The sequence below is a fragment of the Lynx canadensis genome, chromosome A2, assembly GCF_007474595.2.
Source record: "Lynx canadensis isolate LIC74 chromosome A2, mLynCan4.pri.v2, whole genome shotgun sequence".
In the NCBI taxonomy this organism is placed as follows: domain Eukaryota; kingdom Metazoa; phylum Chordata; class Mammalia; order Carnivora; family Felidae; genus Lynx; species Lynx canadensis.
This window is the reverse complement of record NC_044304.2, coordinates 70,193,899-70,215,778: the sequence shown is the minus strand read 5'-3', so window position 1 is coordinate 70,215,778 and position 21,880 is coordinate 70,193,899. Positions and strand designations below refer to the sequence as shown.

The 21,880-nt window shown below is 41.0% G+C and overlaps 1 protein-coding gene across 1 annotated transcript in view; it reads left to right on the top strand.

Moving 5' to 3' along the window:
* Window positions 1-21,880, top strand: part of HECW1 (HECT, C2 and WW domain containing E3 ubiquitin protein ligase 1) — a 301,849-nt gene that overhangs the window by 182,023 nt on the left and 97,946 nt on the right. Inside the window, exons 7-11 of the mRNA XM_030307704.1 lie at window positions 4,726-4,868; window positions 6,850-6,950; window positions 8,490-9,827; window positions 14,891-14,992; window positions 19,757-19,907. Coding sequence (XP_030163564.1) covers window positions 4,726-4,868; window positions 6,850-6,950; window positions 8,490-9,827; window positions 14,891-14,992; window positions 19,757-19,907 — 1,835 coding nt within the window. The remainder of the gene's footprint in view (window positions 1-4,725; window positions 4,869-6,849; window positions 6,951-8,489; window positions 9,828-14,890; window positions 14,993-19,756; window positions 19,908-21,880) is intronic.

Here is a 21,880-nt window from a genome sequence, read left to right as displayed (position 1 = left end):
GAATGCTTATTTGCTGGAGGAAGACACACCAGAGTTCTCTTTTCTCCACTGTGGCTGGCAACTTTTGAGGGGATGTCTGCTCCATCACCCTGGCTTCTTGAATAACTAATGAGCAGAGGCCTCTGCCAGCCCTCAGTGGCAGAGTGAGCTAGGAACAAAACTTTACCATCAAAAGTCACTGAAACTCGGAATTTGGTTGTTAATGCAGCACACCGTAACCCATCATCACCGTACAAAGGAGATTTTAACATTAGCACGCTTAACATATTTAATCTCTGTAATTAGAAATCAACTAAAGTTAAAAGATTCCTATTAGAAATGAATCACAATAAAAAGAAATAATTATATATTTCAGCTGTTACACAGCCCTTGCTTAAGAGTACTGTGATGTTCAGTATCGTTAACACTCTCTTCCCCAGATAGTCTGAGCTGGGCAATGCCAACATGTACCTCCCTCTCCTTTCCTACGCTTTATTTTTATTTTTATGTTTTTACTTATCAAGTTTTATTTTAATTCCAGTGTGATTAATATACCGTATTATATTAGTTTCCAGTGTACAAGATAGTGATTCAACAATTCCATAGATTACCCTGTACTCATCAGGACAAGTGCACTCCTTATCTCCATCACCTATTTCACCCATCCCCCCACCCACCTCCCTTCTGGTAACCATCAGTTTGTTCTCTACAGTGCAGAGTCTGTTTCATGGTTTGTCTCTCTCTTTCTCTCTCTTTTTTCCCCTTTGCTCATTTGTTTCTTAAATGCCACATATGAGTGAAATCACATGGTATTTGTCTTTCTAGGACTTACTTCATGTAACATTACTTTCTCTAGCTCCATCCACATTGTTGTAAATGGCAAGGATTTCATTCATTTTTATGGCTGAATAATATCCCATTATTCCATGAATGAATATATATATATATATATATATATATATATATATATATATGCCACATCTTCTTTATCGATTCATCTAGCAATGGACACATGGACTGCTTCCATAATTTGGCTATTGTAAATGATGAAGCAATAAACAAAGGGGTCATATATCCTTTTGAATTAGTTTTTTTTTTAATTTTTTGAGTAAATACACGGTAGTGCCATTACTGGATTGTAGGGAAGTTCTATTTTTAATTTTTTGAGGAACATCCATGCTGTTTTCTACAGTGGCTTCACCAGTTTACATTCCCACCAGTAGTATACAAGGGTTCCTTTTTCTCCAAATCCTCATCAACATTTGTTGTTTCTTGTGTTGTTAATTTTAGAAATTCTGATAGGTGTGAGGTGATATCTCATTAAGTTTTGATTTGCATTTCCCTGATGATGAGTAGTGTTGAGCATCTTTTCATGTGTCTGGATGTCTTCTTTGGAGAAATGCCTGCTCATATTTTCTGCCCATTTTTAAACTGGATAATTTGTTTTTGGGGTGTTGAATTTTAAAAGTTCTTTATATATTTTGGATACTAATCCTTTATCGGATGTGTCATTGGCAAATATCTTCTTCCATTCCATAGGCTTCCTTTTAGTTTTACTGACTATTTCCTTTACTGTACAGCAGCTTTTTATTTTGATGTAGTCTCAATAGTTTATTTTTGCTTTTATTTCCCTTGCCTCAGGAGATATATTTAGAAAAATTTTGCTATACCTGATGTCAGAGAAATTACTGCCTATGCTCTATTCTAGGATTTTTGTGGTTTTAGTTCTCACATTTAGGTCTTTTATCCATTTGTGAATTTATTTTTGTGTATGGTGTAAGAAAATGGTCCAGTTTGATTCTTTTGCATGTTTCTGTCCAGTTTTCACAATATCATTTGTTGAAGAGACTATCTTTTTCCCATTGCATATTCTTTCCTCCTTTGTCAAGATTAATTGACCATATAATTGTGGGTTTATTTCTGGGTTTTCTATTCTGCTCCATTGATCTATATGTCTATTTTTGTGCCAGTACCATGTTGTTTTGATTAAAGCTTTGTAGTGTGACATGAAGTCTGGAGGTAGTTTTTCTCCAGTTTTGCTTTCCTAAGATTGCTTTCACTATTCAAGGTCTTTTGTGATTCAATACAAATTTTCGGATTGTTTGTTCCAGTTCTGTGAAAAATGCTAGTATTTTGATAGGCATCGCATTAACTCTGTAGCTTGCTTTGGGTAATAGAGACATTTTAACAATATTTGCTCTTCTAACCCATGAGCATGGAATGTCTTTCCATTTCTTTGTGCCTTCTTCAATTTCTTTCATCAGTGTTTTACAGTTTTTAGGCTTTCACCTCTTTGGTTAAGTCTTTTCCTAGGTATTTTATTATTTTTGTTATAATTGTAAATGGGATTGTTTTCTTAACTTCTCTTTCTACTGCTTCATTATTAGTGTATAGAAATGTAACAGATTTATGTACATTGATTTTGTATCCTGTGACTTTACTGAATTCATTTATCAGTTCTAGCAGTGTTTTGATGGAATCTTTCAGTTTTTCTATATAGAATGCCATGTCATCTGGAGATAGTGAAAATTTTACCTCTTCCTTACCAACATGGATGCCTTTTATTTCTTTTTGTTGTGTGATTGCTGTGGCTAGAACTGACAGTACTATGTTAAATAATGGTGGTAAGAGTAGACATCCTTGTCTTGATCCTGACCTTAAGGGGAAAGCTGTCAGTTGTTCTCCACTGAGTATGATGTTCACTGTGGGTTTTCATATAAAGCCTTTATTACGTTGAGGTATGTTCCCTGTAAACCTACTCTGTTGAGGGCTTGTATCATGAATGGATGTACTTTGTCAAATGTTTTTTCTGCATCTATTGAAATGATCATATGGTTTTTTATCCTTTCTCTTATTGATGTGAAGTATCATGCTGATTGCTTTGTGAATATTGAACCACCTTTGCATCCCATGAATAAATCCCACTTGATTGTCCTGAATGATTTTTTTAATGTATTGTGGAATTCAGTTTGCTAGTATATTCTTGAGGATTTTTGCTCTATGTTCATCAGGAATATTGGCCTGTACTTCTGTTTATTTGTTGTATCTTTATCTGGTTTTGGTATTAGGGTAATGCTGACCTCATAGAATAAATTTGGAAGTTTTCCTTCCTCTTCTATTTTTTAGAATAGTTTGAGAATAATTGATATCAACTCTTCTTTAAATGTTTGATAGAATTCCCTTATGAAGCCATCTGGTCCTGGACTTTTCTTTGTCGGGAGTTTTTGATTAGTGATTCAATTTCCTTGAATTGGTCTGTTTAAATTTTCTGTTTCTTCCTGCTCCAGTTTTGGTAGGTTATATGTTTCTAGGAATTTATCCATTTCTTCTAGGTTGTCCAATTTGTTGGCATAAACTTTTCATAATATTCTCTTATAATTGTTTATATGATGTTAGGTGTTATTTCTCCTCTCTCATTTGTGATTTTGTTTATTTGAGTTCTCTCTGTCTCTCTCTATCTCTCTGTCTCTGTCTCTCTCTCTCTTTCTCTCTCTCTCATGAGTTTAGCTAGAGGTTTATCAATTTTATTGGGTTTTTTTCCAAAAAAACAACTCCTGGTTTCATTGGTCTGTTCTATTGGGTTTTTTTTAGTATCTATATCATTTCTTTCTGCTCTAGTCTTTATTGTTTCCTTCCTTCTGCTGGGTTTGGGTTTTGTTTGTTCTTTTTCTGGCTCCTTTAGGTATAAGGTTAGGTTGTTTATTCCTTTTCTATACTCTCATTGCTGGCCATGCCAACTCCTGATAGTCACAATCTTCTTTAATTGTTGTTGCCTTTATTTTAAAAGTCATAAGGTATGCTACTTTAAAAATGAACAATTTAGAATCAACTGAAAAAGGTCTGCTTTCTGTCCTCCCTACTAGCCTACCTCCTTGGGTTGAGTTTGGAGTAAACCCATCCAGGCATTTTCTTTGCAGTTCCAAGTACAAATGAAATCCCACTCTTCATATTCTTAACATCTTGCTTTTTTACTTTGTTTTTCAATTATCTATTCATGTTGGTGCATATTTACATGTTTCTTTTGAATGAGAGCAGAGTTATCAATTTCAAAGATTTAGTATCCTTAATTTAACTGGTTTCCTGTTGATAGACATTTTTGGCCTTTCCAGTCTTTTGCTACTATTAATGCTCCAGTGAACATCCTTATAAAATGTATAATTTGCACACTTGTGCAAATTAATTCAGAGGGAAAATTCCAGAATTAGAATTCTGAGTTGCAGGGAATTTGCAGCTTAAACGTCGATAAATATTGTCGATTCCCGTCCCAAAGGTTGAATCAATTGAATGGGATTGTACATCAATACAGTGTGAGAGTTCTCTTTCCACTCTCAAGAATGCAAGGTACTATCAAATATTTTAAATCTCTGCCATTATAATCATTAAAAAAGGGTATTGTGTTACGGTTTAAAGTGCATTTCCTTAATAATAGGTGAGTTTGTGCTTGTTCTTTCTTTAAATATGTTAATACCTTTAGTATAGTGAGCCTTAAGTGGACTCTTTCTCCTTAAGGTGAGTTGTTTTTATTATTTGAATCTCAGAGAATAGCCTTATTTTTAAGCATTGAAGTACCTCATTATTACTGTTATTCATTTACTGAATAAATAGGGCTCACAGCATTTCTAAGACCTTGATATATATATTGCCACTGGGATGTTTTATAATGACTTCATCCAAGGCAGATGGGCTGGGAATTGGCCAGCCCTTGCACCTCTCAGTTAATTGATGTGACATATAATTTCATTGCAGCAATTCAGCTTTGTGTCCTTGCCCACTGATGTACTGGAAATTGAGGTGAAAGACAAGTTTGCTAAGAGCCGCCCCATCATCAAGCGCTTCTTGGGAAAGCTGTCGATGCCCGTTCAAAGACTCCTGGAGAGACACGCCATAGGGTAAACCTGTGACTGAGACCTCACTATCACTAAGGCTTCAGTGAGCAGACGAAGGGAGGCCTGCAAGCTGCAATAATATAGCCTCATGGTGGTATTGAATCTCTGGCTTCTCCCATTAATTCTGTTGCTTGAGCCACAACATTCAATTAAACAAACCCTTACCTTTCCCCTTTTCTGTACCACTGGTTACTTACACAAGAGAGCAGAAAATCCTAAGACAATAAGCCCTTAATGAGGCATTTTTCTAGACAGGTAGAAATTAAAAATTTGTTTTACCATGAAGAATATTATTTCTGCTTGTGGGATTTAATCATTTGAGATGTTTGTATTACAAGATCAAATGCTAGGTTACTAGAGTAGAGAGACTTAGAAAATGCTGGATAGTATGTATGAAATTTTAAAAGCACGAATTGTCATGGGCAACTGCAATTATGTTACTCGCAGAATTCAGTTGTATATGAGAATGTTTCTGTATCTTTTACATTCATCTCCACTCATGATTCTCACTAAAGTGAACTCTTACCAGGTAAAATATTTATATATAATATGTGTTTCCTTAGTTAACAGCTACTCTATTTGAAAACACTGGGTATGGCTCTCTGGCCATAAATGTATGCTATGCTATACAATGTAATCCTTAGAAGGATATCAAAGGAATGAGGAGAATTTACAGAATTTCCAAGTGTCTTCAATTAAAGCTTTTTGGATTTTCAGGACTTTGGAATCACTAATGATTATCATGGAGACACTTAATTAGAACCACGTGTACAGCTGTATGCATATAGACATGCCATTAACTCTCAAGCCAAAGGTAGAGACATTTATGGAGCTACAACCATGTGTCAAACACAGGGTTTGCACTTTCCATTTATGGAAATCCTCACAGGATTAAACAAGCAAACAAATGTACATAAAGAATGCAAAGCAGTCCCTGGTACATAGAGACTAAACTGCTCTAAACTGTTCATTTTTTTTAAATAGAATATTACATGATTTTTAAAATAAAGGCAACTCAGAAGGCTCCCTCAATTCCTTTGCCTGTAGCACCCCAGCCCTTCAATGGCTCTCTGCTTGCCCTGAAGTCCTATAAACAGACCAGGGTGGAGTTTCAAGGTCTATATATGGGGCCGTGATGTTGGTGTAGTTGGACACCAGCCTACAAGTCTTGCTTCGGTCCATCCTGCAGCAGGCCACCTTCTGAAGCACTCCACAGCTCCTCACATGGAGGAGGTTACTCCAGTAACCATGATGGCATATTTTGTTAGACATTACATATATGTACCGCAAGATATGTATCTGTTGCTGGCGATGTCCATTATTAAGGGCGTATTTGGGAAATATCAGCCTGCACAGAAAAAGCAGGCAAAGATGCCCATCTTTTTTGTTGTTATTGTTGTCTTTTGGGGGGCTTCTTTTGGCTTAGAACACAGGTTGGCAGGTAACTTTCTGTTAAGGGCCAGGTAGTAAATATTTTAGGTTTTGTAGACCATATAGTCTCTGATTACTCAACTCTGCCATTGTAGCATGAAAGCAGCCCCAGATGATAAGTAAACTAATAAGCATAGCTGCATTCCAATAAAGCTTTTATTTGGGGAACTGAAATTGGAATTTCATACAATTTTCATGTGTCACAAAATATTATTCTTCTTTTGCTTTTTTTCCCAACCATTTTAAAATGAAAAAACTCATGGCTTTATAAAAATAGATGGTGGGCCAAATTTGGCCCCTGGGCTGTAGTTTGCTGACTTCTGCTTTACAATATCCGAGAGGGACTTCCTTGAAGTTTTACATTGTTGTTGAGCAGATGTAATTTCCCATCTTTACCTTAAGACCATTTCCTATGTACCTGAGTGGATCATCACCTCCTATTAGCAGGGCCTCCCTGGGCTTGCCTACTTCACCCACTGGCATAGAAACCATGCTGTAGAATCTTTAAGGAGAGGTATTGACCAGATCTGTAATGGTGCTTATTTCCTTCTAGGGATAGGGTGGTCAGCTATACACTTGGCCGCAGGCTTCCAACAGATCATGTGAGTGGACAGCTGCAATTCCGATTTGAGATCACTTCTTCCATCCACCCAGGTATTTTTGGCATGAATTCATGTCTTGTCCTAGCAGAGGGTCAGTGTGTTCCTTTCTCTAAAATACAATAACCGTGGTTCTCTCCAGACATGTCCTAGGTTTTGTGGTTCTCTCTCTTCTCCATTTGAGGCCCAGAAGCCAGTGATCTGTTCTGGAAACCAGATTGCTGTCCCCTTGATTGAGAGGCTCCTCTTCATTCTGGTGACCCAAAGGTAGAGGGTTAGACAGTGGAGTGGGAATTGACAATGAGGCCAACATGGGTATGGAGCCATGTCTGATTTATCATTTTACTTCCAGCACCCACATAGGAGGTGCTCAATAGATACTTAATCATTACATACATGAATGAATGAATGGATGAGAAAATGAATGAATGTGATACATGTCATATTATTGAAAAACTATTATTATCCAATGGATTTATCACAATGAAAAACATAAGTTGGACAGAAAATTTCAGAATCATCCAGTGTCCAGTTTTTCAAGCCAAAACACATTTCCAAATAAGAATGATGAGATGCCTCCTAATTCCACTTTAGCTCTTCTCCTGAACTCCCATACTAAGTGTAGATCATGCTGAGAATTAGCCAGTCCTTCTGGGCCACATTTACGAGTTGCTGTTAAAGCTAATGAGGCTTTGAAAACTCAGGGTCTGGAGTTTATCACTGCCCACTCATTAAAGTCCTGTTGTACTTGTCTATGCCCAATATATAATGCAGATTGGAAGAAAACATGCTGACTGTTTGGTCCTTTCACTCAGCCTTTTCTTCATCCTGAGAATAAAATTGACTCTTCCCTCACTGTAGCAAAAAAGAGGGCCTATGGCTCACCAAGAGAGATCATTCCTCTTGAATGAGTCAATTGCACTAGTGCTTTTGAAATGGGAAGTTCACACTGGGCTGGGGATCCAATAGATAAAGCACCTGGGAGGAAGGAGAACTAAACAGTGATTGCTGCTCCTTAAACGGTTGCTTGATGTGGAGACTTGTTTATTTTCCATTGCAATAACCTGCAAATATTGGAGGCCTCCGGGTCTGAGCTACCGAAGGACTGTGGTTGCTCCCATCAACTAGCCATTTTCTTCTCTGTAGTTGCTAAAAACCCAGCTTTCCCATTCTGCCACCTGGCGGACCCAGCCAGAGGAAACACTCTGAGCAAGTATTAACCTTATTGCCATGCGCAAGACCCTCTAACCCCCGACGGCTTCACCGCAGTCTTCCGCCAAGCCAACATTGTTGAGCACCCGCTATGTGCCGGGAACTGGGTAGTTCTAGGCTTTGGATATTTTAACCAAAACTATGAATTCCCTGGAAACAGAATTCTGAAATATATCATGACAGCAAATTGTCATTAACAGAAGAAGTCCTTACAGATTTTTTTAGCAGAGCTTTGGCCTATGAGAAACCTTCATCCACCCTACATCCAATATCCTCACGCAGAAATCCCTTAGGATGGCTTACATGGCCGGCAGAGTACACTAATACACTAAACCCACAATGCGCTCTTCTGGAAGAAATGACATTTTCTTCTCGCCCGCAGATGATGAGGAGATGTCTCTCAGCGCCGAGCCTGAGTCCGCGGACATTCAGGACAGCCCCATGAACAGCCTGTTGGCCAGCAGCCGCGGGGAGCCTCCCGGCGAGGCACCGGAGCTCCCCAGGGGCTCCAAGCCCGAGCCGCCGAGCCAGGGCAGCGCCGGGGACGCTGCCGGGAACGGGAGCCTGGAGCTGGCCGAGCCGGTTGAGGAAGCGGCAGGTACCAACGAGGCAGGAGACGACGGCGCGGGCTCTGTGGGACCTGACGGGGCTGGGGAGCTTCTGGGCCCGGGGCGTGAGGACGCCGAGCCCGCCCTGAGTGCGGAAGAACTGGCGGAGCGGCTGGAGCTGGGTGGGGAGGTGCCCCCACCGGGGCTGCTGGAGGACAGCGAAGGCCCGGGCGGCACCGGGGAGCCCGAGGCAGAGGAAGAGGCCACAGAGAGCCGGGCGGGGGGAGAGGAGGAGAAGGAGCAGGCCGAGGAGGAGGAGGGCGACGTGTCCGCCCTGGGGCAGGGGGAGGACAGGCTGCAGCTGCGGGCCTCGGTGAAGAGGAAAAGCAGGCCGTGCTCCTTGCCGGTGTCCGAGCTGGAGACGGTGATCGCGTCCGCCTGCGGAGACCCCGAGACCCCGCGGACACACTACATCCGCATCCACACCCTGCTGCACAGCATGCCCTCCGCCCAGGGCGGCGGTGCCGCGAGCGACGACGGCGCCGAGGAGGAGGCCACCCTCCAGGACGCCTCGGAGAAGGACGGGCTCAGCGAGGTGGACACGCTAGCTGCCGGGCCGCCTCCCCTCGAAGAGGATGGGGAGGAACTCGAGGGGGCTACTCCAGGCACGGCGACCCCCGGCCACTCCGGCCTGACCAACGGCCTGGGCCCGGACGGCGACACGCTCCCCAGCACAGGGAGTGAGAGCGACTCGAGTCCCCGGCAGGGCGGGGACCACAGCTGCGAGGGCTGTGACACGTCCTGCTGCAGCCCCTCCTGCTACAGCTCCTCGTGCTACAGCACGTCCTGCTACAGCAGCTCCTGCTACAGCGCCTCCTGCTATAGCCCCTCCTGTTACAACGGCAGTAGGTTCGCCAGCCACACCCGCTTCTCCTCCGTGGACAGCGCCAAGATCTCTGAGAGCACCGTCTTCTCGTCGCAAGACGATGAGGAGGAGGAGAACAGTGCGTTCGAATCTGTGCCCGACTCGGTACAGAGCCCGGAGCTGGACCCGGAGTCGGCAAATGGCGCCGGGCCGTGGCACGACGAGCTGGCCGCCCCCGCCGCCAGCGTGGCAAGAACCGTGGAAGGTCTGGAATCCCCCGTGGCAGGGCCAAGCAATCGGAGAGAAGGTTAGACCTCAAACCTGATCAGAGTGAGAATAGGACCAGCAGGGGGACACAGGTCTCACCAACATGGTTTAAAAACAAGTGAGAGGATCAGTCTCCAGTGGGGTTGCTGGGGCAATGTACGCCTGTCCTGTACATGTATGTGTGCATGCGTATATGTGTATGTAAGTATTCGTGACTGTGAAGAGCAGACATCCACCACCTCTCAGGTAGACACCAAGAATCACAACTAGCACACTCATGTGAGTGTGCACTTGTATGTGTGCATCTCTGTTTTAACTAATCGTTAGAACTGGTTAGTGTACATGTTACCTTTCTAGTTTTGACAGTGACCAGAGCACCAACAGGAGTATCTCATGATATAAGCAGAAAATATTCATCAACATTCAGTGGATAATGTATAAATACCTGCTCACTTCCCAAAACATACTGAAGATTAGCAATAAATGTTAATATAAATTGAAAGAACATTGATTTTACCTCTGCTTTAGAATTTAACTTAGCCTGTGTACATATGGATATGTATAGCTTACATATATTTGTCATTATTTCTGTCTGCTCAGTTCTCGTTATTGTTGGTTTTGTTTTTTTGTTTTGTTTTTGTTTTGTTTTTTTACTATTATTCAATCCAAAAACAAAAACAGTTCACCCATTTCTCTCACCCCCACTCCCCCCGGCAACCATCAATCTGTTCCCTGTTCTCTTGAAAAACTACAAGACAGTAATGAAAGAAATTGAAGACACAAATAAATGGAAAGGTATTCCATACTGATGGATTGGATGAATCGATATTGTTAAAATGTCCATGCTACCCAAAGCAGTATTATTGCAAGATTGCAAGGTTCCATGCAATCCCTATCAAAATTCTGATGGCATTTTTCACGAAAATAGAACAAACAACCCTATAATTTATATGGAACCATGAAAGACCCCAAATAGCCAAAGCAATCTTGAGAAAGAAGAACAAAGCTGGAGGCATCATGTTCTCTGATTTCAAACTACATTACAAAGCTATCGTAATTAATTACGGTTTTGTTTTTTGTTGTTTTTTGTTAGTTTTGTTTTGTTTTGGCTATTTTGGCTAATGGAAGGAAAAATAACAGGAATTCGTAAATTGCTTTGTTTCAAGTGGGATTCTAACCTAAAAGCTGCCACCTTCAGGTTAAAATGTATTCAGTATTTTAACTCAAGATGTTTCTTTTTAGTCATGCCTGTGGAATCGTATGTAAAATTAACTCACATTTCTTTATCCAGAATTGGGAACCATTTTCCAGTCGAGTGACAGTGACATGGGGGAAATAATTCAAAGGGCACAAAATAATATGAAATAATTCAGTTGTTTTAAGAGCAAAAAATATAGATTCTGCTATTTTTCTGTTCTACTGCTTATATTAGCTTCCAAACAAAGGTGGTGGTATTGTCTCTAGATTGTAAGCTCATCAAGGGCCAGAACTGTATTTTCTTTATGTTTCATTCTTAGCACCTACACAAATTCTTGACACCTATAAATTTTTATAGGAACCAAAGTGAGCACAAAAATTCATCCTGAGTATTTAGCAATGCCCAATTCTACATTTCAGAAAGTGGTACATGGGCTAAGGAGAAGTGCGAGGAGACTGGAAAAGAAAGAGAAACACAGAGAGGAAACCATAGTGGCATAGAATAGGAAAAGGCACAATTGAAAACGGGACAGACAATTCCTTTCTTTAATGTGGATGTTTTGAGCCCCTTTGTTCTGGGCCAGATGCTATGTGCTGAGCACAGGGAGATGGATCAGTGTCAGAACGTGTGAAAGGTGCTCAGTAATTATTAACAATTAAAAATAAGTATAGTATAAGGAGATTTGGTGATACACACATAAAGGGGGCAACTAGGAGCTGGCAGGGATATTTTAGTCCAGAGGTCGGCAAACTTTTTTTTATAAAGGGCCAGACAATAAATATTTCAGGCTTTGTAGATCAAGAGATAAAATTAAGCAACTCTTCTCACCAAAGGCTACTCTTTTTTTTTTTTTTTTAACAGTTTTACCTAGCTCAGAGCCATATAAAAACAAGGCCAGATTCGTAGTTTGTCAACCTGCTGCAGCCTATGGTATATATTTTGACTGTTGCGTTGGGAGACAACCCACATATGATTAGTTGAAAATTGGCTCAGTAAACAATTGCCTTCATATATAAAGGCATTATGAAAACCAAAACAAAACAAAACGCTGCCCATGCCTTTGAGGGACTAACGGCCCAATGGGGGAAAACTCCTCTTTAACAGAAAGGACAGGAAAGCATTTCAGAGACCTAGTGGAAGTCTTTGCAGGGAAGTTTTCTAAAGACATTTCTGAATTCCTGAATTCTGCAGACTATAAACTCAGAAGAGGTTAAGAAGCACCTACAGGCTTCACTCAGGTGTTTGCAAGGGGCAATCCGAAGATTCCTGAGACTGTCAATCTCACGAAGGCTGGGCATATGTTGGCGCGTGACTTCTTCACAGCCCATCTTCTCCCCTGTCAGCAGTGAGCCCCTGAGCTACCTGTGTCAGTCATGTGGCTCTGTCCCTCACTGGCACATGCTCTGAGAAAGCAGGGCTTCACCACAACCCACCCGATATTTGCACAAGAATCTTCTTCCACAAGAATCACTGGTGCCCCCTTACTGTGACTTCTAAGATTGCAAATTCTTTCAGTTAACTTAGCAAAGGTAGACTTACCATACCCATGCCCACAAAACTGCATCTGCAGCAATTTTGGGAAGATGTGTTCTGTATCTATTTTTTGCTTTTTTCCCCCCTCCGTGAAAACCTCCTTTTTAACCTCAACATAAAATACTTTTTTAAAAAGCTGTCCGCAGATCGAATGAAAAGAGCAATATAAAGTTGTGATTTGAGCTCGGGCCCTGGAGTCAGGCCTCCTGGGTTTAATTCAGCCCCGCCACTTTCTGGCTGTGATACCCAAGCCGAGTTACCTGAGTGCTCTATGCCCTTGTCTGAAATGGGTGCAGAGGTAGAATCTATTTCAAAAGGTTGTGGGAAGGATTAAATGAGATAATACATATGAAGCGCTTGACTCTCGTTGAGTGAGGGTTCTTCCAAGCAGATAAGCAGTGAGGCTAACTTTTTAAGTGGAGTATGTTTCCTTCTCAGGGATTGATTCTAGCAGCTCTGAACACTTGCTTTGTGTTTGAGGCAAGGGTGAGTGCGTGGAGCCGTGGCCTCTGCAGAACAGAATCGCTTGCTTCTTTCGTGCGCTCCATCCATTCAGTAGGCTGAGCTGCGCCCGTCACATCATTGCATTTGCTTGGGTTTCACGAGCAGGCGGGGTCAGCTCCATTAACCCCAGCGAGCAGCAATATTATGTTTCCACTAGCTTGGAGGAGTAATTAACCTGATTGGTTGAATTAATTACAAGAGGTAAGTTTGTTGTTCTTTTTAAGAAACCAAATTGAAAATGCAGCAGCTGGTGACATAACAACTGTGCCATTGCTTTTTAGTTTCTGACACGAAACACCTACAACGACAAACATGAGTGTGAGATCCACTAAAAACAGAACCCCTGTCTGAAGCAGGAGTCAGTTCATAGGAGCTGTGCACTGAGACTCCACCCCAGGATTTGAGTCACATACCAAAGTTTGCACAAGAAACCATGCTATATACTTAACATTTAAAAGGATCCGTTGTTCCTGAATACATCTCTGTTTTTGCTTTACAGTTAGCTCTAGGAATCGAACTGCTAAATTCAACCTGTCTAACTTCCTTCCTAATTAATTTCATCAGTTTTATGGATCCAGAATGAGAAGAAATTACCGTCCTTTCCATGTATGGACATTCTAGGAAGTTTTTGAAATGTGAGATCCCATAAAGATCTTAACCACCAGTTTTCAGTTTCTACCCTTTTTGACTCAAGGGATAATGGAACACGTGATATTTCCATCAGCCATGGAGGGCAGAGGAAGGAGAAGGCCTGACCTTTGTCCTCTGGCTAATAGGGGCTATTTTGAGAGAGCCATGAGCGTGTGAGCTGGAGGGATACCAGTCTGAATGGGGGCTGTCTCGTGGCCCTTCTAGCTCTCCAAAGGTCAAGAGCAATTGCCTCTGATAATATGCCCCAAACAGCTGGTGATTTGGCCTGCCTTCCACATAGCCACTCTTATGCAGTATTACCGGGACCTGAGGACGTCATGAGATAGGAACATTGTTTTAGGACATTGTTCAGTCTATTACAAGTGTGAATGACAATAATATCAGCTATGTCTATAATAATCGAGGCATGCATTCTGTGGATATGTCTACTTCTAAAATCTCTCCATGTCCGTCTTTCTTCCTTCTATCCCACTTCTGTGTTTCAAGTTTTCCTGTCTCAGTCTTCCTGCCTCTTATCTACTTCCTTCGTCTCTTGTCCTTTTCTCTTTCCAGAGCACCCTGACTTGTCTGGTTTTTCCTCAAGATAATCTGGAACAATCACAAGATTCCATACCTGCTTGACTCCCCACCCCAGCCCCTATGCTCCCATACTACAGGAATATGCCTTCTTGGCCCACCAGTTTCTCAGCCCCATCTTGGAAAGGCACCATCTAAGAATCTCATTCCAAAAACAAAACCTGAAAAACAGCATCTTAGCAGCCCTGTGATGAAACCGATCCAGATAAGGACCTATGGTTTTACACTGGCTCACCGAGTTTTATGGGACCTTAGAAATGCCACACTTCCCTCAGACAGGCCTGTTTCTTTAGCTGGGCTAGAGTCAGGCTCTGCTCATTTTCTTTTGTGTCCCTGTCTGATGCCACCTTCCCATCAAAGAAAAGTCAGGTGGTTATAGAATCAGACCCTGATCCCCACATATTGGTCTGTGTGGTACAGATCATAGTCATGAAGTGTTTATTTTCTTTGGGGTTTGAAACAAAAAAGTGCCCTCTACTCCCTCTCTCATGAATGACTGTAAATGTAGCAAACTGACATAAAAAACAGATTGCCCATCCTGGGATTTTTTTCTTGTACTAGTTTGTTTTACGGTCATGCGTTTTTGATGGCGTTGCTGCAGCAATGAGTGAATCTGAATGTCTTGACTATCTTGTCCGTAGGTGAATGTCCTATACTCCATAATTCCCAGCCAGTAAGCCAGCTTCCTTCCTTGAGGCCTGAACATCATCACTACCCAACAATCGATGAGCCTCTTCCTCCAAGTAAGCTTTAGTTTTTAAAATCTATGTCTTAATTCTTCCTATCAAGTCTAAACAGGTCAGTATGAACTTGTATGTACACATCCAAACTCTTCCCCAACTCCATACTTCACACTGTGATCAAAAATCAATATGGCACCTACTACTATAAAAATGGGGCATTTTTGACTAATGATTTCAGTATGTGGTCTTGAAGAGATAACCCAGTATTTTCAGTGCCCCCTCACCTTCTGAAACAGAGAGTATTTCTTTACAAGACTTGACTAGTCCTTGCAAACTGTACCTGACCTTTAAGTCCTAAATTCTACTATTTCATATTTAAAAGTTCACAGGTCAAAATAGAATAATTCTGTTGTTCTCCATTGGACCTATTATGCCACAGGCACCTCCACATAATAAAACATTCCACCCAGCAAAATGAAAGAACTTGCATTTTCCTTACTATTAACTTCCATCAATAGGAGACAGTCTCAAATTTCTTCTGTAGTTCTTAGGGGTTTCCAGAAAAAAAAAATATGCGTATTATCTTTAGGGATGGTATTCCACATCATTTTCTGGTAACTGCAAAACTGCAAAACTAAGAAAAAATGCCTATTCCCTGATGCATCGATTCTTGATAACGTGATATATTTTGCATTTGCACCATTCTTGTCCTATTCAGTTGTAATTTATCACTGACAAAGCAATAAATACCTTGAATATGTAAACATTTAAAAGAACACTGTATTTGTTTTGGGGGGGGGTCAAGGCAAACATTATGTTCTTTAACTTTTGATAACTGATTTCTTTATTTATACATTGATTTATGGATAGTCCACAAAAGACTAGTAAAATTTCAGTGTCTATACTTTCTACTTAGCACTTATGTAAAAATATCTATAACATGTTCTCTCCAGTGAAGGAACACTTTCCCCACAATAAATAACCTATCAATGCATGTATGCATGAATTGACTTCCAATCCATGCAAGAGTAATAACTAGTTATGTACACAAACCTTGTAAATAATTGAATGTAAGTATATTTCAAAGAATTGCTTTATACAAGCTGCTTTCAATAATGAAAACAAGTTCATAGATTTCAATTCTCTGTTCATGCAACCCTGAAAAATATTACAGAAGCTGATAGTGAAGCCTTACAACAGAATTTTCTAGGTAATCTCATATAGTACATGGATGACTTCATTACTGATATTCATTCAACAAATATTCATTAAATGCTCACTCTGTGTGAAGTACTATCTTAGACAAACAAAACAGACCAAAGATCCCTGCCCTCATGGAGCTGATAGTCTAGCCTGACAGAGACCTATGAATAATAAGAAGAGTGAATAAGGCAATAGTGTAACATGTTAGATGGTAATAAGTGCTATGGCAGAGCATGAGCAGAGCATGCTAAGGGGAATTTGGAGTATATGGTGGTGGCTGGTTTGCCATTTTAAATAGGGTGGTCAGGTAGGCTTCATTGAGAGGCAACATTTGAAGCTAGCCTTAGAGGAGGTAAGAGGGTTATCCTTGGGGAGGAAGAGCTTTCTGAGAAAAGAGAACTGCCTTCCTGGTAGGTTTGAGGAACAGCATGGAGACAGTGTGTCTGGAATGGATTTAGGAAGGAAGAAAGCAGTGGCTGATAAGGTCAGGGAGATATCAGGGACCGGATCACAGAGGGCCTTGTAGATCACTTAAAAGCTTCGGCTTTTGGGGCGCCTGGGTGGCGCAGTCGGTTAAGCGTCCGAGTTCAGCCAGGTCACGATCTCGCGGTCCGTGAGTTCGAGCCCCGCGTCAGGCTCTGGGCTGATGGCTCGGAGCCTGGAGCCTGTTTCCGATTCTGTGTCTCCCTCTCTCTCTGCCCCTCCCCCGTTTATGCTCTGTCTCTCTCTGTCCCAAAAATAAATAAACGTTGAAAAAAAAAATTTTTTTTAAAAAAGCTTCGGCTTTTACTCTGAATAAAAGGGGAACATTGTAGATGTAGAGAAAAGGAATGACATTCTCTGACTTAGGTTTCTATGGTTGCTCTGTTGGCGTTAAATTTGGAAGAGGAAGGACAGACGCATGAGACCCAACATAAGGTTATCACTGTGGCCCAGGTGAGAGGCAGTGGTGGCTTAGGCCCAGGTGGGAGCAGTGGAGATGGTGAGGACTGGTCAAGTTCTAGACATATGTTTTGTAGGTAGATTTGTTGACAGATGTGATGTGATGTGTGAGACAAAGATAGGAATCAAGAATGACCTCAAAAATTTTAACCTAGAAGGATGGAGTTGCCCTCAACTGACATGGGAAGGGAAGGCTGATGATAGAGCATGTTTGGGTGGGAACGATCTGAAGTGTGGTTTTGATCAAGTTATACTGGAGATGTTATCCAGGTAGTGATGTCAAGAAGGCAATTGGATATGTGGCTGAAGTTCAAGGGAAAGGTCTAGACTACAAACATGGTATTGCATTTGTTAAAGTAAAAAGAAAAAAAAGGGGGTGAGGAACAGTTTCACAGTCTTTTGTTAGTATAATAACTAAAAATGATACATTATTAGGCTCTACATTGTTCCTAGACTTCTTGGAAAAGATATACTTCTGTATCTTATAGGTCTTTCAGTCACAAATGAATGACCCTAACTTGCCCCACCATCATTAAGGTAATCACTGGCAGAAATCTATTTACACAACACAGTCCTAAATCCATCAGGACATGCTGAGGCCTGAAATTCTGTCTTTCTTTACACAATATGTGAAAGTAAATTCTTTACAGAGCAATCCAGAAAATACACTTATAATCTATAAGTGCGCTTAGCTATTGCTTTCTGAATATTTGTAAGAACTTAGCACTATGCATTTACAATTAGCACTATTTGTTGTTTAATATATTGACAGGATGGCCTGTCCACCTGGCTTGCCATCCTTTTCCATGAGAGATTTGGAAATATGGAAACTTGTACAGTGAAATTGTTATTACCACTGCACTATTCTCTAATGTTTTCCCTAGCAAATTTCTGAGACTTGAGCCATGTCTTTGAAGGAATCCTTCCTTTACTATAGGAACCTGGAGGGAGGAGGCATTAGTTTCTCAGCAGTGTGTCCAGGGGACCTGGCATGGTATCACTCCTAGAGAGTGTTGGGAGGAGTGTGTTTAATTGAACTAGAGACCACAATACTCTTCAAAGATTAATGTTCATTCTTTGTTGGAAGACAGTCATGTTGAATTCAAGAAAAAAAATTTCCAATTGCTACTAATTTGGGAATCACTGAAATTCCAACATTACCTAGTAGTTACCACATATGCACAATTTCCTCAGTGAGCTAATTAACATTTACAACTAACAGTTGAGCTGGATTATATAGTAAGCAATTTCAATCAACACCTCCTAGAATATAGTTATACAATCTGACTGCATTTTCCTTCAGTTTGTCTTAGATAAGGTAAATTTGGTGTTTTCTGGTATTTTGGTTTTCATTGGGCATTATTTGACAATTCCTTAGGTAAATGTCAGACATAAGCCACAATATTCACAAACAGATGTACCATGCACATGTAATACCAAAATTAAACCAAATACATTGTTTTTTTCCTTAAGAAAATTGAGAGTTGCTATGTCATTACCTGAATAATCATTTTTCAATAGAATTGTTAATATCTGACCTACTCCCAAAAGCTATTGCTTTTTTCACTCAAAAAGCTGAATAGTTTCCCTCCATTTGCAGCCATTTTTGCTTTTTCTTCTTTAATCCAATGCATTTTTCAGCATAACTTTATCATGAAGCTGTTATTTCCAGCACGTTTTCACATGTGGACTCCAAAAGCTTTGCCCATTGCTGTACAGCAGACATTGCTCTTGTGTGTGAAGCTCAGATATGTATGTATTATTTCCAGCTCTCCCAGTTTCGAGGACTTTTCCACCCACCCACACACACCCCCATATGTATTATGTAGTGTATCATCCACGCTTCTACCTTTTAGTCTGTTGGTTTTGAAATCTGAGAAGTAAAGGAATTTATCTTAGTGTTGGGCTCCCTCTGCTGTTTGCCATGGTTATTTATCAACAAAGAGGTATTTAAGCGCTTGATGTGTGTTAATAGTCGTTATTGGTTTTGTTTTGTTTTGTTTTGTCAAGAGATATTTGGCAGCCACAGGTGGGTTGAATATACACTGTGAACCTACAACTTGTCAAAAGGATGGTTTGAAGGGATCAAATCCGTCCATTCTTCCTCTCAAGAGGAATGGCAATCAATCAAGGTTGCTAAGTATTGAATAGAGGTCCTCTGAAGTTTCAGGTACAGTATCTTAGAACTGTAGTTAAAGGTGGTTTGAACGTGAGGGCCATCATTCCCTCACCCACTCGTTGCTGTCCCTCAGATTTAGCAGAAAAAGGATTCTCCAGCATCAGACTGTGCACTCTCAGTGCAGGATGCTTCCAGTCTTCCAGCTGTAAGTTGAGTAGCCAACAAGATTGACATGATGGAAATTGTTAAAGGAAGAAATAAAGTAAATATCAGCCTTTCTCTTTAGAAAATGTTAGACTTTTTAACACAGGTCATATTTGAGGAAACAGTTACTGTTTAAAATGGCCCAGCAGAGAGGCTGAGTCCAGTAGGCTCTCTTTTGGAATGCCAATTCAGTACCAGTACCTCAGAAGTCAGGGCAGGTGCTGTGAGCAGTGTCTGGCCTTCAGCCAGTAACCAATAGGGAGTTCTACCCACAGAAGACCCGGAAGTGGTATCTGTTTCACATGAATCTATAGTTTGTCCTTGATTTTTATTTTTGCCTTTTTATTACACACTAGACTGGGAAGCTCGCATTGACAGCCACGGGCGGGTCTTTTATGTGGACCACGTGAACCGCACGACCACCTGGCAGCGGCCGACAGCAGCAGCCACCCCCGACGGGATGCGGAGATCGGGGTCCATCCAGCAGATGGAGCAACTCAACAGGCGGTTGGTGATCAGCATGCAGTGAGCCCCTGTGAAGCACTGGGAAAGGAGAGTGGCAGCCAGAGAAGCCCCCTCTTACACTTTTCTGCTCAGATTGTATGAGGAGACTGGGAAGTAATTATGTATCTTAAGAAAACCATTTACAGTAGGTACTTGGGAAGCTAGACTCAGAATTTGGTGGCAGGAGCCAAGCTAAAGTCTGAATGTCATTTAAGCATAGACAATCCTCTGAACTTCTTGATGGCACTTGCTTGAAACGAGGTGTTCTTAAACCAACAGCCCCCAGAACGCCCGCCCCCTGCCCAGTATTTTCTGAGAGTGCCCCTATTCCATGAACCCTCCAGAAATTGTATGCAAAATTATATATGGATGCACGTTTTTCTGTCCGACTGGTCCATATGAGACTCTCAAAAGGGTCCAGAACTCAAACAGCTGAAAACATGCCAAGGATGGTTCCATAGAATATTAAAAGCTGCCTGGAGACAAAAAAAAAAAAAAAAAAAAACCCTGTTATAAATCACTGTATTCATGTTTGCCCTGGTCTCCTAATTGCTATATACTCAGAAATAGTAATTCCTAAAAAGCTTTCATCTTAGAAAAAGAAATCTTTAAAAACAGTTTTTGAGAATTGTTTTGTCTAAAAGCTAGACCCTTACTTAACTTGTAAAGATGCCATTTTGTTTTTAACCTGTAAATGAGACCCAACATAACATTTCTCTCATGCTGTAAGCTAGCATGAGCATCGTATGACCTCTTGCTTCAGGCCAAGACTGCAGCTTTGGGATACTTTTAGTAGCCAGGAATGCAGACTTCACCTGTCTCTACATGCCATCTCATTAGTACGAAATAAAGGAATGGTTGGGAGGAATTATAAAGAATAAGGAACCCCATGGGCTTGAGGGACACATCTCTTGATAGCAGATTTCCTTTGGAAATTAACTGTATCAGCCAGAAAAATAAAGTGGACAATTTAGTCCTATGAAAAAATACACAGAGACAAAAAATTTGAACTTCTAGTTACTGTTGTACACAGAGCTGCATGATTTGGTAAAAATCATCAGGATTCTTTAATTGCTTGAGCATTGGGAAGACATTCACTTTCCACTTTTTCTCCATCAGTAGCCGAGCGTTTAAAGTCAAAATGAGAATCAGGAAGGATTTTCATTGGCAGTGTATTTCTCTACAGTCATTCCCACAGAAAGAAAACACATTACAAGAGGAACTTGTGATAACCCAGTTTTACTAGATATGAATGCACCAAAACTCCATGGGAGAGTCCTTTCATGATGATTGCAACCAAACTCCTGTAAATAAAAATGTAGAGGACACAGCAAGCTCATTTTACGTAGAGCCCGGGTTGAAATTCCATAGGCAGAAATAGTCTCTAGGTCTGTCTTGCCAGAACAGAGAGGCTGAAATTGAGAGAGCATCACCAGGCTATATCTATGAGAGGTGCAGTTTGAGCACTAGAAGAAAATAATAAATCAAAGCAAAGTAAGCACCTTGACCTCTGACATAAAAATCCATGAAAGTTCATCATGTTCTTGTTGTATAATATAAAAATTAGTCCAAGTCCATCCTGAATCAGGCCTCTAGAGCAGTTCTGAAGGCTTTAATGTGTAAATTCCTGTGCCCTCCGTGGAGCCCAACACTCTGGGAGAGGCAGCCAGACTTTGCGGAATAGGAAGTTGTGTTTTGCTGCATCCATCTGGACAGATAAAAAGAAAAGGAATTTAAAGATTTGAGAAAGTACTTATTTCTTGTGAAAAAGCCTACTTAGGGAAGGAAAGGTCAGATGACCTTGAGATAAGTATTCAGGCTCTTCAGCACTTATCTTAAGCTATCACTTTCAAGCCTGTATGTTTTTTTAGTGATTTGGCATGATAACAGCAGCCACAGAAAGTATACTGCCAGTCTTTTCCCCATCACGGATGTGATCAGTCACGGGGGTCAGTTTTTGATAACCTGCAGTTGGT